The 17,143-nt window shown below is 43.4% G+C and overlaps 1 protein-coding gene across 1 annotated transcript in view; it reads right to left on the bottom strand.

The window, feature by feature from the left end:
• The window catches only part of LOC110532091 (A disintegrin and metalloproteinase with thrombospondin motifs 20), a 141,194-nt gene that overhangs the window by 54,551 nt on the left and 69,500 nt on the right, over positions 1–17,143 (bottom strand). Inside the window, exon 12 of the mRNA XM_036970373.1 lies at positions 1,033–1,178. Within this exon, the coding sequence (XP_036826268.1) occupies positions 1,033–1,178 (146 nt within the window). The remainder of the gene's footprint in view (positions 1–1,032; positions 1,179–17,143) is intronic.

Below are 17,143 nucleotides of genomic sequence, written 5' to 3'. Positions count from 1 at the left end.
GTCAGGTGTTGTATTGTTTTGACTGTTAGTCAGGTGTTGTATTGTTTTGACTGTTACCCAGGTGTTGTATTGTTTTGACTGTTACCCAGGTGTTGTATTGTTTTGACTGTTACCCAGGTGTTGTATTGTTTTGACTGTTAGTCAGGTGTTGTATTGTTTTGACTGTTAGTCAGGTGTTGTATTGTTTTGACTGTTACTCAGGTGTTGTATTGTTTTGACTGTTAGTCAGGTGTTGTATTGTTTTGACTGTTAGTCAGGTGTTGTATTGTTTTGACTGTTAGTCAGGTGTTGTATTGTTTTGACTGTTAGTCAGGTGTTGTATTGTTTTGACTGTTAGTCAGGTGTTGTATTGTTTTGACTGTTAGTCAGGTGTTGTATTGTTTTGACTGTTAGTGAGGTGTTGTATTGTTTTGACTGTTAGTCAGGTGTTGTATTGTTTTGACTGTTACCCAGGTGTTGTATTGTTTTGACTGTTACTCAGGTGTTGTATTGTTTTCACTGTTACTCAGGTGTTGTATTGTTTTGACTGTTAGTCAGGTGTTGTATTGTTTTGACTGTTACTCAGGTGTTGTATTGTTTTGACTGTTACTCAGGTGTTGTATTGTTTTGACTGTTACTCAGGTGTTGTATTGTTTTGACTGTTACTCAGGTGTTGTATTGTTTTGACTGTTAGTCAGGTGTTGTATTGTTTTGACTGTTACTCAGGTGTTGTATTGTTTTGACTGTTAGTCAGGTGTTGTATTGTTTTGACTGTTACTCAGGTGTTGTATTGTTTTGACTGTTACTCAGGTGTTGTATTGTTTTGACTGTTACTCAGGTGTTGTATTGTTTTGACTGTTACTCAGGTGTAGCATTGTTTTGACTGTTACTCCTGGTTTGTTTTGACTAATCAGAGCTCTTACTCAAGGTGTGTGTTATTGCTTTGACTGGCTACGCCTGGTGTGTTTTGACTTAATTTGGCGTGTTTTGGCTGATTAGTTCGGTTTGTTGAAGTCTCCTGGTGTTTTGCACTAGTCAGAATCAGAGTCTTACTCAGGGTTGTTGCAGTCTCTGGAGGTACTCCTGGTGCCTCCTCCACAGGTCCTGGAACAGACACTGTAGTGCCCCCAAGGGCCCCACTCCCCATGGACCGGCCGCAGGTCCAGCTCCTTGTTCACACACTTCCCATGTCTGCAGTACTGCACAGAGAGACAGTTTAAGTGGTAATATTTCCAATGTATTCTAACGTATTCACGATGGAAAATAAAACTGAAACTTGAATTTTAAACTTGAAAACACATACACACACAGGGAATCCTCTTAAAGAGTGTGACATCTTCACTCATCACAATCCCAACCAACACACCCCAGTTCAAGAGTGTCAACTCAGCTCCGGTTGGCGGAGTTCCCGATTTAGCGCAAGCAGTGATCACAGCTGGGAGTTTTGTCCCTCCTTCCCTAATCCTCTTTTTAAATGTAAGACTATCTCCTAAAAGTAAACGAGAGGATGCTAATCCTGCTATTATTTACCCCAGAGGAATGCTTCCAAGTTCCCCATGCAGCTGTAGGGATAGGGTCTGTTGGGCCCCAGCCGCGGACCAACGACTAGCCTACTGCATGGGGAGGGGTGAAGGAAGAGGAGGAGAATAGGATGACAGTGCCAGTTAGAGGAACCACAGCCAATATATATTCAAATGCTGGCTGTTTCCTCTCAATGAGCTAAGCTAGATCCTCTCCTGTTGAATTCCTGCTCTGCTGGTGTCACACGTCCCCCTCTTGTGTGGACAGCTAGTTATTCCACCAAACTATGTAAGTGGGCACTCCAAATGGCACCCTATTCCCTAAGAGTTCCCATAGGGCTCTGGTCAATAGTAGTGCACTATGTAGGGAATAGGGTGTCATTTAAGATGCAGCCTGAGTCTGTGATGACTAGGGAATTCTTTCATCAGCAGAGCTGGATCTCGAAATTGACCCTATGGACCAATCTCAGAGGAAAGAGCTGCTTAATGAAAAGCATAGGGGAGGAAGAAACAGTCATCGGGTTTATCACACTACATTGCCATATATATGTTATCCATTCACGCTGATTCATAACCTTTTTCCAATGAGCTAAGTGTGCATGAAGACAGTGTGGTATGAACGGAAGACACTCTGCATGTTACTGCCTAGGTATAGGACTTACCAACCAACCCCTGCCAAGAAGAGGTAGACCTAACAATGCTTTCATAAAGCAGGCATGGCAGCCTATTTAGTTCTGTCTGTGTAACCAAATCTCTGCCTCCATGGAGAAGATAGCAGGAGGGTCCTTTTCAGAGAAAGAATGCGGGACAAGACGGCGTCTGTCTGGGTGCCCAGCGGCAGGCAGGCAGCCCGTCGTCCGGGCACACAGACACGGGAAGCGGTGGCACGGTGGTGATAAAAGAAACCCTAGAGTTGTGATAACAGGATAACACAGCTCATTACTGGCTTGAAATCAGCAGAACTTTCTCCCCATTCAGACAGAAACCATGTGACCAAACCGCAGCACACTGGGCACACTCAGTAAGGAGGCTGTTACGCTGCTTTTATTGTACATGTCTTAACTATATTCAGTGGTATGTAATATGTATGAATGCAGTTCCATCTCCATTAGCTGTTCCTGTGTTCCACACAAAACATGAAACAAGACATAATACAGAACATTAATCGACAAGAACAGTTCAAGGACAGAACTACATACATTTAAAATGTCACACATAGCCTACATATCAGCACATACTGTGCACACAAAATATCTACGTCAAATAGGGGAGAGGCGTTGTGCCGTGAGGTGTTGCTTTATCTGTTTTTTTAAACCAGGTTTGCTGTTCACCTGAGCAATCAAACGTTTTCTTGAATTGAATTGCTTTCTTGAATTTGGGGATCCCTTTACTAGAGAACATCTGAATCCCTTTACTAGAGAACATCTGAATCCCTTTACTAGAGTAGGTTGACTATGCAAACAATTTGGAATTGAACACAATATTTCTTATAAAAAGAAGAAGTAATGCACTCAGTTTCTCCTCAACTTTTAGCCAAGAGAGACTGCCATGCATAGTATTGATATTAGCCCCCTGCTTATCGTGAAGAGCAAGACGTGCCGCTCTGTTCTGGGCCAGCTGCAGTTTTTCTAGGTCTTTCTTTGCAGCACTTGACAATATGACTGGGCAATAATCAAGATAAGATAAAACTAGAGCCTGCAGGACTTTGTGTAGTGTGGTGTCAAAAAACAGAGCATCTCTGTCACGACTTCCACCGAAGGTGGCTCCTCTCCCTGTTCGGGCGGCGCTCGGCGGTCGTCGTCGTCGCCGGCCTATTAGCTGCTACCGATCCATTTTTCCTTTTCGTTTGTGTCTGTCTGTTTTTTTTTTTTTACACCTGTGTCCTATTAGTTCATTTCGGTGGGTTTATTAACCTCTGCTGCCTGCCTATTCTTTGTGAGGGGTTATTTGCTGTTGTTGCTCTGTTAGGGGTGCATGTTTGAGGGGTTATTTGCTGTTGTTGCTCTGTTAGGGGTGCGTGTTTGTGAGGGGTTATTTGCTGTTGTTGCTCTGTTAGGGGTGCGTGTTTGTGAGGGGTTATTTGCTGTTGTTGCTCTGTTAGGGGTGCGTTATTGTGAGGGGTTATTTGCTGTTGTTGCTCTGTTAGGGGTGCGTGTTTGTGAGGGGTTATTTGCTGTTGTTGCTCTGTTAGGGGTGCGTGTTTGTGAGGGGTTATTTGCTGTTGTTGCTCTGTTAGGGGTGCGTGTTTGTGAGGGATTATTTGCTGTTTGTTGCTCTGTTAGTGGTGCGTGTTTGTGAGGGGTTATTTGCTGTTGTTGCTCTGTTAGTGGTGCGTGTTTGTGAGGGGTTATTTGCTGTTGTTGCTCTGTTAGGGGTGCGTGTTTGTGAGGGGTTATTTGCTGTTGTTGCTCTGTTAGGGGTGCATGTTTGCGCCACAGGTTTTTTTTCCTTGCGGTCGTTGTACCGTTTGGACTGTAATTAGGAGCAGAGGTTTCTCCTCCATGTGTTCCGTTATTTCCCTGTGTGTGGCGACTTCGTTGGGTGTGTTTCCCCACCTGTTGTTGTTGTGTTGGGACTTTCAATAAATGATTGTGCTACTGGGACTTCCTTGCTCTCCTGCTCCTGACTCCTGAACCTAACGCTTCTTAGGAGGCACCTAACAATCTCTTTATAACGGACAGACCTCAGCCCATATTTACAACCATTGAATCAATAGGTTGTGACCATGACATTTTACAATCCAAGGTAACACCAAGTAACTTAGTCTCCTCAACTTGCTCAATAGCCACATTATTCATTATGAGATGCAGCTGAGGTCTAGAACTTAGGGAATGATTGTACAAAATACAATGCTCTCTTATTACTGGCCACCCATTCTAAAACTGACCGCAACTCTTTGTTTAGGGTTGCAGTCATTTCACTAGCTGTGGTTGCAGATGCGTATAGGGTTGAATGATCATAATGCATAGACACACAGGCTTTGTTTAATGCCAGTGGCAGATCATTAGTACAGATCGAAAAGAGTAGAGGGCCAAGAAAGCTGCCCTGCAGTACACCACACTTTACATGTTTAACATTAGAGAAGCTTCCATTAAAGAAAACCCTATGTGTTCTATTATATAGAGAGCTCTGAATCCACAATATGGCAGAAGTTGAAAAGCCATAACACGTATGTTTTTTCAACAACAGGTTATGGTCAATAATATCAAATCATGCACTGAAATCTAACAGAACAGCTCCCACAATCTTCTTATTATCAATGTCTTTCAACCAATCATCAGTAATTTGTGTCAGTGCAGTAAACGTTGAGTGCCCTTCTCTATAAGCATGCTGAAAGTCTGTTGTTCATTTGTTTACAAAGAAATAGCACTGTATCTGGTCAAACACAACTTTTTTCAAAAGTCTGCTAAGAGTCGACAACAAGCTGATTACTGGTTCTAACAGCTGACCAAATGGTGTTTTACTATTCTTGGGTAGCGGAATGACTCTAGCTTCCCTCCAGGTCTGAGGACAAACATTATTCTCCAGACTCAGATTAAAAATATGACAAATTGGAGTGACAATATAGTCACTACCATTCTCAGTAGTTTTCCATCTAAATTGTCAATAAAAGGTGGTATTGACAACACCTCACCCACACCAACTTTACAGAATTCAAAATGACATTGACATAATTAGGTATTTTATGAAATAATATGATGCCTCACAGTTTGTTGTTGGTATTTCATGCCTAAATTTGCCTATGTTGCCAATTAAATAGTGATCGGCAAAATCTAAAGATTTTGTGATAAATGAGCCATCTGATTCAATGAAAGAAGTTGAATTAGTCTTTCTGCCCATCATTTCATTCAAAGCATTCCAAAGCTTTTTTTCCATCATACTTTATGTCATTTATCTTGGTTTCATAATATGATTTCTTATTTTTGTTGTTCAGATTAGTCACATAATTTCTAAATTGACAGTATATTTGCAGCCAGACTTATTCACCACACCTTTTGCCTCGTCCCTCTCAACCATACAGTCCCTCTCAACCATACAGTCCCTCTCAACCATACAGCTATCAATCCACGGGGCTTTAACAGTTCTAACAGTCCGTGTCTTAATACATTCATGCTTATCAATAACTGAAATAAACAATTTCATAAATGTATCAAGTCCAGCATCTGGATGCTCCTCATTACACATTAGACCAACAAATATGTTTGGTATCTTCAACATACACTTAGTGTACAAACCATTAGGAACGGCTTCCTAATATTGAGTTGCACCCCTTTTGCCCTCAGAACAGCCTCAATTCGCCGGGGCATGTACTCTACAAGGTGTCGAAAGCGTTCCACAGGGTTGCTGGCCCATGGTGACTCCAATGCTTCCTACAGTTGTGTCAAGTTGGTTGATGTCCTTTGGATGATGGACCATTGTTAATACACATGGGAAACTGTTGAGCATGAAAAACCCAGCAACGTTGCAGTTCTTGACACAAACCGGTGCGCCTAGCATCTTCTACTTCCCTGTTCTTGGGCAATTAAATATTTTGTCTTGCTCATTCACCCTCTGAATGGAACACATCTCAATTGTCTCAAGGCTTAAAAATCATTATTTAACCTGTCTTCTCCCCTTCATCTACACTGATTTAACAAGTGACATCAATAAGGGATCATAGATTCACCTGGTCAGTTTATGTCATGATAAGAGCAGGTGTTCCAAATGTTTTGTACACCCAGTGTAGGAATCAGTACAAAACATTTTCAGGACCAGCCTTTAGAACGGGCTTTTCTAGAATGGCCACTATATTATGGTCAGTGCATCCAATCGGTATGGATACAGATTTAAAGCAGAGTTCTGCAGGACTGGTAAAAATGAGATCAACACACATGGATGATATAGTTCCTGTACTGTTTGTAAACTCCCTGGTAGGTTGATTAATAACCTGAACCAGATTACAGGCACTGGTTACAATGAGCATCTTCCTTTTGAGCGGACAGCTTGATGAAAACCAGTTAATATTCAGGTCACCCAGAAAACTGACCTCTCTGTTAAAGCTGCAATAGGTAACTGTTTGGGGCGACCCAACCAATTTCAAATAGAAATGTGAGATATAGATCTGTCATTCTCATTGAAAGCAAGTCTAAGAAGCGGTAGATCTGTTCTATGTGTGTTATTTCCATGATGCATGTCTATTATCCACATAATGAATGTTAGCACTTAGTGGCCTATAAGCACCCCCCCAAAAAGGAGGCTTTAGATGAGGCAGGGGAACGTGCAATCACAACAGATTACAGCCTCAAGTCTTCTTGGGTTTGACGTTACAAGCTTGGCAGACCTGTATTTTGGGAGTTTCTCCCATTCTTCTCTGCAGATCCTCTCAAGCTCTGTCAGGTTGGATGGGGAGCATTGCTGAACAGCAATTTTCAGGTCTCTCCAGAGATGTTAGATCGGGTTCAAGTCCAGGCTCTGGCTGGGCCACTCAAGGCATTCAGAGACTTGTCTCGAAGCCACTCCAGTGTTGTCTTGGCTGTGTGCTTAGGGTCGTTATGTTGTAAGGTGAACCTTCGCCACAGTCTGAGCGCTCTGGAGCAGGATTTCATCAAGGTTTTCCCTTGATCCTGACTAGTCTCCCAGTGCCTGCCACTGAAAAACATCCCCACGGATGGTGGCAGGTTTCCTCCAGACGTGACACTTGGCATTCAGGCCAAAAACTTCAATCTTGGTTTCATCAGACCAGAGAATCTTGATTATCATGGTCTGAGAGTTCTTCATGTGTCTTTTACTGAGGAGTGACTTACGTCTGGCCACTCTACCATAAAGGCCTGATTGGTGGAGTGTTGCAGAGATGGTTGTCCTTCGGGAAGGTTCTCACATCTCCACAGAGGAACTCTAGACCTCTGTCAGAGTGACCAGCATTTTCTTGGTCACCTCCCTGACTGACCAAAGTCCTTCGCCCCTGATTGTTCAGTTTGGCCGGGCGGCCAGCTATAGGAAGAGTCTTGGTTGTTCCAAACTTCTTCCATCTAAGACTGATGGAGGCCACTGTGTTCTTGGGGACTTTCAATGTTGCAGAAATGTCTTGGTACCCTTCCCCAGATCACAATTCTGTCTCGGAGCTCTACGGACAGTTCCTTCGACCTCATGGCTTGGTTTTTGCTCTGACATGCACTGTCAACTGTGGGAACTTACATAGACAGGTGTATGCCTTTCCATATCATGTCCAATCAACTGAATTTACTACAGGTGGTCATGGACTCCAATCAAGTTGTAGAAACAGCTCAATGATGATCAATGGAAACAGGATGCACCTGAGCTCAATTTCAAGTCTTATAGCAAATGGTCTGAATACTTATGTAAATTAGATATTTCTGCTTTTTTTAAATTTATTTTTTACAATTTCTAACAACCTTTTTTTCCAGATAGAGGATTTTTTTTAAATGTAATATATTTTAGAATAAGGCTGTAACATAACAAGAGAACAGGTCTGAACACTTTCTGAATGCACTGTATATTAATATGAGTTATTTGTTAGCTTTGGTAGCTTATCAGAGATAGACATAATATAAAAAATAATATAAAAGCATGACAAGAACATTGTTTGGCTAATAGTCAGTCAATCAGGCACTTGTGAGTGTCAGTTGGTTTATGTGTGTAATGTGGGGCTAAAGCTACTGACCCAGAAGCTAGGCTCTCTCACTCCTCCCAGTCTGGGCAGGAGGGTGGAGGGTGGAGAATGAGCGGGAGGGTGGAGAATGGGCGGGAGAGTGGAGAATGAGCCTATCGTAGTAGATGTAAGCAATGTCCCCATGCTCTATGGCAGCTTTCATGGCTGGGATAAGTTCTTTCCGCTTCTGGCGCATAGCTTCCGAGTAGTCCTTGTTAAGGAAGATGTTGGTTCATCTCAAGTTCTTTGCTCTATCTCGAACAGCTATCTTGTCCCTAAACCATAGGAAGTTAACCACTATCGGCCTGGGTCTGTCATCTAGGCTGGTTCCAGGTTTTCCAGACCTTTGGAAGCGTTACACCTCAATCTTTGTATGATCCATCAGCAGCTTTTCAGTGATATTTTATTTAAACGTTCTCCTCAGACTCGGCCTGTGAAAACTCTATGCCATCCATAACGATGTTATTCCTCCTGGATTTTGTCCCTCTAGTCAGCTTTCCCAGTCATTGTTAATAATGATTCACAGACAGTGCTGATGTCGTCACGCGTGGACAGTTTGTTGTCATATTGCTGCATGTCTCAAGACATCCACCTCTCCTTGGGAGAACTGCAAACTGTTCTTAAGGTCCTGGACCTCTGGTCAGATCGTCCATTTTTTTGTTAGCTGAGTCCATCATTATTTGGACAAAGCTCTTGAATCTATTTTCTTGTTGTTGTAACAACTGCTTATAGAACCCTTTTTGTTTGTTTAAAATATCCTTCACCTGTGGCTGAGAAAAAGGATCCTCTCTGTTACTCCCACCTTCTTTGGTTTTGGATATCATCATGAGATGCTACCATGAGATTGAGGTGAGATTGAGGTGTCCCCGTGTGTGCCTAAGCATTAATGTGCCCTGAGCTAAGCCATGACCTGGGGTGAATACCTGTGGATATCCGTTCCATACCGCAGACACACACGCGCGCGCGCGCACACAGACACACACATCTCTAATCTGGCATGGTTTCCCTGTCCAGGGCTAGTATAATATACTCTAAAGAGCAATGATGGAGTATAAGGCCTGTACATGATGTCAGGAAGGTGTAAACAGCCCGGGGCCATGAACACACGGTGTTGAGCCAGGCCTTTGGGTTGAGAAAATACTGAACACCAAATACCCCCCCTCACACACACATAGAATATCCCCCTGGTGCCCTCCACCACCCCCCTGTTAGAGGATTGTATGGGACAGGGGACGACTGCTGCGGTGCTGCTGGGCGGTGAGACCTGAGCAAATGTCAAACACAAGGGGTTGGCTGTCAGATAGGACCAAAGCCCCTGTAAGCCTTTAAGGCATTCCCCTCACTGCAGGCACTTGATGTTTAATATGTTTTTGTTTTTACTTGAAAAGATTATGTGGGTTTAAAAAAAACAGAAAGATTAAATCAGCCATGTGTGTGGGGTGTGTGGTGAGTGTGTGTATGTAGGGGGGGGGGGGGGGGGGGGGGGGTTCGCTGCAGCATCTGGGGCCATGCCTAAGGCATTTGAAGGCTTTGTGAGATAAAATTGCCCAACTGTTGCTTCAATTTGTCATTTTCACACCACACACACACATGTTGTTGCTTAAAACTTCTTCAGGATTGGTGGACGGTTGAGCTAATGTAGGCTAATGTAGTAAGAACGATTCCCAGGACATAGACATATCTGATATTGGCAGAAAGCTTAAATTCTTGTTAATCAAACTGTACTGTCCAATTTACAGTAGCTATTATAGTGAAATAATACCAATCTATTGTTTGAGGAGCGTGCACAATTTTGAACATGAAAAGTTATTAATAAACAAATTAGGCACATTTGGGCAGTCTTGATAAAAAAAATTAACAGAAATGCAAAGGTTCATTGGATCAGTCAATTTTTTTTGCACAAACACTGCTGCCATCTAGTAGCCAATATCTAAACAGCTGGAATAATACATTATGACCTTTCTCTTGCATTTTAGAGATCATAGTACAAAAAAATACAAAAAAACAGTTGCTTTTTTCTTTGTATTATCTTTTACCAGATCTAATGAATTATATTCTCCTCCATTCCTTTCACATATTCACAAACGTAAAAGTTTTTCCTTTCAAATGGTACCAATGTACAGAGATGGCCACCTCACATCGCGTTCTTAGGAAACTATGCAGTATTTTTTTTATATATATTATTTCTTACACTGTTATCCTAGGCAATCTTAAGTCTTATTACATACAGCCGGGAGGAACTATTGGATATAAGAGCAACGTCAGCTTACCAACATTGCGACCAGGAATACGACTTTCCCGAAGCGGATCCTCTGTTTGGTCCACCACCCAGGACAATGGATCGGATCCCAGCAGGCGACCCAAAACAACGGCGCCGCAGAAGGGTCAGACGGTGGGGTCTTCTGGTCAGGCTCCGTAGACGGGCAAATCGCACACCGCTCCCGAGTATACTACTAGCCAATGTCCAGTCTTTTGACAACAAAGGTAGACGAAATCCGAGCCCGAGCAAGGGTTGCCTTCCAGAAAGACATCAGAGATTGTAACATTCTCTGTTTCACGGAAACATGGCTCACTCGGGATACGTTATCCGAGTCGATACAGTCAACTGGTATCTTCCCGCATTGCGCCGACAGAAACAAACATCTCTCTGGTAAGAAGAATGGCGGGGGTGTATGCCTTATGATTAACGAGTCGTGGTGTGATCATAACAACATACAGGAACATACAAGTCCTTTTGTTCACCAGACCTAGAATTCCTTTCAATCAAATGCCGACTGCATTATCTACCAAGAGAATCCTCTTCGATTATAATCACAGTCGTGTACACCCCCCCCCCCCCAAGCAGACACCTCGACGGCCCTGAAAGAACTTCATTGGACAATATGTAAACTGGAAACCACATATCCTGAGGCAGCATTTACAAGGCTCCCTAAATTTGATCAGCATATCTAATGTGCGAAAATTCTGGATCATTGTTACTCTAACTTCTGCGACGCATACAAAGCCCTCCCTCGCCCTCCTTTCGGCAAATCTGACCACGGCTCCATTTTGTTGCTCCCAGCCTATAGACAGAAACTAAAACAGAAAACGCCCATGCTCAGGTCTGTTCAACGCTGGTCCGACCAAACTGATTCCACGCTTCAAGATTGAAGCATTCACGTGGACTGGGATATGTTCCGGATAGCGTCGAACAACAACAATGATGTATACTCTGATTCGGTGAGAGAGTTTATTAGCAAGTGCATCGTGATGTTGTACTCACGGCGACAATTAAGACCTTCCACAACCAGAAACCGTGGATTGATGGCAGCATTCGCGCAAAACTGAAAGCACAAACACCTGCTTTTAATCAGGGCAAGGCGACTGGAAATATGACCGAATACAAACAGTGTAGCTATTCCCTCCGCAAGGCAATCAAACAAGCTAAGCGTCAGCATAGAGACAAAGTAGAGTTGCAATTCAACAGCTCAGACACGAGAGGTATGTGGCAGGGTCTAAAGTCAATCACGGACTACAAAAAGAAAACAAGCCCCGTCACGGACCCCGATGTCTTGCTTGTTGACAAACTAAACAACTTCTTTGCTCGCTTTGAGGACAATACAGTGCCACCGACATGGCCCGCAACCAAAACCTGTGGCCTCTCCTTCACTGCAGCCAACGTGAATAAAACATTTAAACGTGTTAACCCTCGCAAGACTGTCGGCCCAGACGGCATCCCTAGCCGCGTACTCAGAGCATGCGCAGACCAGCTGGCTGGCGTGTTTACGGACACATTCAATCCGCCACATGGCCTCAAACTGCACTATTTTGTTTCTCTCTGTAGGCCACGCACTTTCAATTTGACCTTCCCATTGAGTCAATGATGGAAGATAGGTTAATTTCCATTTTTTAAGGTTAATTTCCATTTTTTAAGTATAATTCTTTTTGATGAATGACGAGAAGTATCACCCAACCCATCGGGTATCGCACTGCACCCTCATATGCCATGTCTTGAAATATGCAGACAGACGGATTAAAAGTAAATTTACATTGTAATACTTCTGACAGACATTTTTCTTACTCCGCCCATAACTTTTGGACTTTATAACATTCCCAGAAGGCATGGATTATCGAGTCAGTATTATTTTTAGACCTCAGACATGACTGACTTTGTGCTGTAGAATTTGTGACATCATTTTATGAGCGATGGAACAGCAGCATACTTGTACGGAATAAAAAAAATAATAATCATGATGCGCAACGCTCTCCAGCTCTGCTTCTTCAACAAAACAAAAACAATTACAAGGCCACGGGGCGGACAGTGGCACTGTTTCACCCCATCTTTAAGGTTAGGAGCAAAGGTTGAGTTAGATGGTGTATGCTATAGTGGTTTTATATTTGGGGTATGCATATGGTTTAAAAATCAACTTATTTTCAGTGAAATGTGAAACATCATGGGACACGGTGTTCTTCCTCGTGTTCTAAGAGGTGAGAGAGGGGCTTACAGGGGTGATGCAACCACAAGTTGAGAGCCACCCCCTCAACCCCTCACACGATCCTCTCTACTCAGCAGTGGAAGGTTATCATTAGTTTGAATTAGTGGTTTGGCCGGTAAGCTGTTCCATTCACCTGTACTTCAGATACTTTTACCTTTGGTGTTTATTCCTCTCTCATTTCACATAGACAGATTCAATCCTAGGTTAAAGATAACAAAGGTTAAGACAACAGGATTCTAATTGGTTTATTTTCAAAAGCTTCCTCATGGAATTATTAAGATCCTAACCTGGGTATCTTCAACCTTGAGTCAAACTAGGCTACCTCCTCCTCTTTAGGTAGATATCTGCCTCTCCGGATTATTACTTATATTTGCTTTATAATGATCATTGCAGATAGTGATGTTCAGGTATTAAATTGTCTTAATATGTTGATTAAAATCAGAAAGTTAGCTAGGAAGAAATGTTATGATGTATTATAGAGCATGCTTAAAAAACCTCCCATTGTGAAGATCTTAGTATTTTATCGTTCCAATTTGTCACGTAGCAACCTCCTGCTACCTAATCAAAATTAAATCCATCCTGAGTCGCCGAAAGCTACCATCACTATTGTACAATATTACACAGAGAAATTATATGTCAGCGAGAGCTAGCAAAACAATAATCCACTTGTTCAGCCAAAGCAACAGGTCTGTGGTGATGGAAAGTGGAAACATCCCAGAGATTAGCAGAGAGTGACATTGATACGAGTCAGAGATTCCAGAGCCTCAGCTCACAGTCAGCATCGTACGACACTAGTCTGTATCGCTGCAAGGGGCCCAAGCCAACACTCGCCACCTCAGCCAACGTTCACCGTCTCAGCCAACTCATTCTATTCTGCCTCAGCCTGGCTCTGCTTTTCAAGACTTCACTATCTCTCTAATTGGCTGAAACAAGAGGAGAGCAGAATGTAGTTATGAGGAATGTTCTGACTGGAATAATAAAACCAGGACTTCCTCTCTAGCTTTTCACTGACACAAGTCATTCAAAACAACCTTACGAAAATAAGTCAGGAAACTTTATAGTTCAACTAAAATGGAGAACTCTGGAGAATTGATGGTCTTCAAAATGAACGCAATTGATAGTTCCATCCATCACACCACACAGAACAAATCACACAAAAGAAATTTCAACAGAGCTTTCCTTCAACCACACACTCAGACCTAAACACTGGGCAGGGTGCTTAATAATTGGTGGGCAACAACAACAGCACATTTGCTTCATTCAAGTTGGGCCACCCACCAAGCTGTTGTGAAGCTGCCTGCCCTGGTGATAAGAGAAGCAGAGAGGGAGGACAGGCTGTTTTCGTCAAAAAGAGGGCCTGTAGATTCAGGCAGGGCCAGGCTGGAGGCAGGGCTGCCTTTGGGCTGACAGGCCCTGATTGACCGTGTTAGTTGGCCCCAGAGCTACACAGGCAGGGCCCTTTCAAAGAAGATGCGAGTAGGAGGAGGGCGGTGGCAGTATTTATAGACAACAAGTGATGGGATGCCCTCGTTAGCACATGACCCACTGGGCCAGATGACAGAGGCACCGCTGAGGGTCACATGACCGTATTACTGCAGCTCCCCGCAAGAAGAGAGGGTCTGCCGCACACAGAGAGCAGAGTGAGAGAGGAAGGGAGGGGAGGTAGCTATTAAGAGCATAGTGAGAGAGAGAGGGAGGGGGCTATAAAGAGCATAGTGAGAGAGAGAGGGAGGGGAGGTAGCTATAAAGAGCATAGTGAGAGAGAGAGAGAGAGAGAGAGAGAGAGAGAGAGGGGAGGTAGCGATAAAGAGCATAGTGCGAGAGAGGGGGAGCAAGAGAGGAAGAGGGAGAAAAAGAGACAGTGTTTGGAAAGAAAGAGAGAGGGAGGAGAGAGAGAGAGAGAGAGAGAGGGAGAGTACAGAAAGAGAGTACAGGATGTATGGTATGAAAGACCAGGAGAGGGTAAGGTGAGAAGGATGAGTCAGTGAAAGAGACACAGAGAGAGAGAGGCCTTAGGACACACCTACTCATCCAGGGGTTTTTCTCTATTTTCTACATTGTAGAATAATAGTGAAGACATAAAACTATGAAATAACACATATGGAATCATGTTGTGACCAAAAAAGTGATATATATATATATAAGTGTATAATATATATAAGTGAATATATTTTATATTTGAGATTCTTCAAAGAAGCCACCCTTTGTCTTGATGACAGCTTTGCACACTCTTGGCATTCTCTCAACCAGCTTCATGAGATAGTCACCTGGAAACAAAATTTAAGATTGAAGTATTTGGCCTATTTGGCCTGAATGCCAAGCATCACGTCTGGAGAAAACCTGGTACCATCCATACGGTGAAGCATGGTGGTGGCAGCATCATGCTGTGGGGATATTTTTCAGCAGCAGGGACTGGGAGAACAGTCAGGATCGAGGGAAAGATGAACGAAGCAAAGTAAAGTGAGATCCTTGATGAAAACCTGCTCCAGGGTGCTCAGGACCTCAGACTGGGGTGAAAGTTCACCTTCCAACAGGAAAACGACCCTAAGCACACAGCCAATACAACGCAGGAGTGGCTTCGGGACTAGTCTCTGAATGTCCTTGAGTGGCCAAGCCAGAGCCTGGACTTGAACCCTATCGAACATCTCTGGAGAGACCTAAAAATAGCTGTTCAGCAGTGCTGACAGACCTTGTTGAGAGTATCTGCAGAGAGGAATGGGAGAAACTCTCTAAATACAGGTGTGCCAAGCTTGTAGCGTCATACCCAAGAAGACGAGGCTGTGATCACTGCCAAAGGTGCTTCAAGAAAGTACTGAATTAAGGGTCAGAATACTTATGTAAATGTGATATTTAAAAAAAAACATGTTTTTATACATTTGCAAAAATGTCTAATAACCTGTTTTTGCTTTGTCATTATGGGGTATTGTGTTGTCATTTGATGAGGGGGAAAAAACGATGTAATACATTTTAGAATAAGGCTGTAATATAACACAATGTGGAAAAAGTCAAGGGGTCTGAATACTGAATAGTGGTCGTCATGGCAAACAATCAGGCATGACCAAACTACAGTGTCCTCTCAAGATGGTCTCCCACAATCCAACACAGTTAATGAGACAGAGGTATTTAGAGTTGCTATCCCACGACAGTTACATTATATTGAAGCTGTTTTCGTTGGATTAAGATGTTAGTCATCCCTAGTTAAATTATCTTTATTGATGTCTAGTAATCCAAGCCTAATCCAAGCAGGATGGAACAGGGAACAAATGCAGAGACATTATGGAACATATTGGGCTTACATGGGCACACACTGGTTTTTTTTTGTTCTGGAAAGAGTCCTGGGGGAGGGTCCCCTACTCCTCACCCCATCACCACCACCACATGCAAACAAATACTCGTAGCCCACCTCTCCCTCCTTTTCCTCCTCCTCCCCCAACTCCTCCTTTTTGGAATCATTGATGTGAGGTCTATTGTGTGAGCTGAGCAGAGCAGAGTGGAGGGAGAGGAAGCGTGGCCCTGCGTGTCTCAGCCTTGGACTCTGTTACGGCCTGACAACTGACCCACTCACCCGCCTTGTAAAGAGGTTTTAGGGTCACAGGTTCACAATAAGGTGACTCAACTGTGAACGACTGACGGCATCTCCTTTCAAAGTCCCGGCCTTCACATCTACTTCTCCCCCTCTCTCCCTCTATCCCCCAGCCCCATCTTATCCCTCTTTCCACTAACCCCATCTAACCCCTCTCTTCTCCCCAGCCCCATTTCACCACTCATTCCTCCAGCCCTGTCTAACCCCTCTCTCTCCCCCAGCCCCATCTCACACCTCTTTCGCTCAGCCACATACTCAGTGCCTGTCACTATGCACCCAACACCTACCCCGCCGCAACAGTGCCAATCAGCATAGCATCCCAAGGAGGTGAGAACATGAGGTTTGATGATGGTTGGGCCTCAGAACATGGCTAACGCTAATGCTCATGCTTCAGGTTATTCACTGGGGATAAAACCTGACCACATTTCCATGAGCAGCTACAATAGGACTAACTGTGGCCAATAAAAGTAATTTATACTGACTGCATAGACATCCAATAATTCACAGAGGGATTCAGACTGCATCAATAATCATTGCTGCATTTTAGCCAGACTGTTATGTGCTAGCTGTCTGTGGTCTATAAATGTGCAATGAGCATACAACTATGCCTTTAAATAAGGAATTGGCAACTCGTTCTCATTCTGAGAAATAAGCATATTCTTATCCAGGTAGGCCACTAGATTTCAAAACCTACACAAAGGGAAAAGGCCATGTTGTTCAAACAGTTGGAGACGGACAGAAGGCTGTATTTATAACAATTCAACTGTTCTACCTTGTAGAAAATAGATCCAAGTTTGCTAGACTTTATATGTAAAGAATAGCTGGCTACTCACGAGCAGGTGGGCTTGTGTTTGAGAGATTGTTTATGAGACCTGTGTTAATTGTCTATATTTCCTGTTACCAGAAGTTGGTCATTATTCCTGGATGTGCATTGTGC

This window comes from Oncorhynchus mykiss, chromosome 1 (genome assembly GCF_013265735.2).
Source record: "Oncorhynchus mykiss isolate Arlee chromosome 1, USDA_OmykA_1.1, whole genome shotgun sequence".
Classification (NCBI taxonomy): Eukaryota; Metazoa; Chordata; class Actinopteri; order Salmoniformes; family Salmonidae; genus Oncorhynchus; species Oncorhynchus mykiss.
Note: the sequence above shows the minus strand (reverse complement) of the source record. Positions and strands in the feature narration are given on the sequence as shown.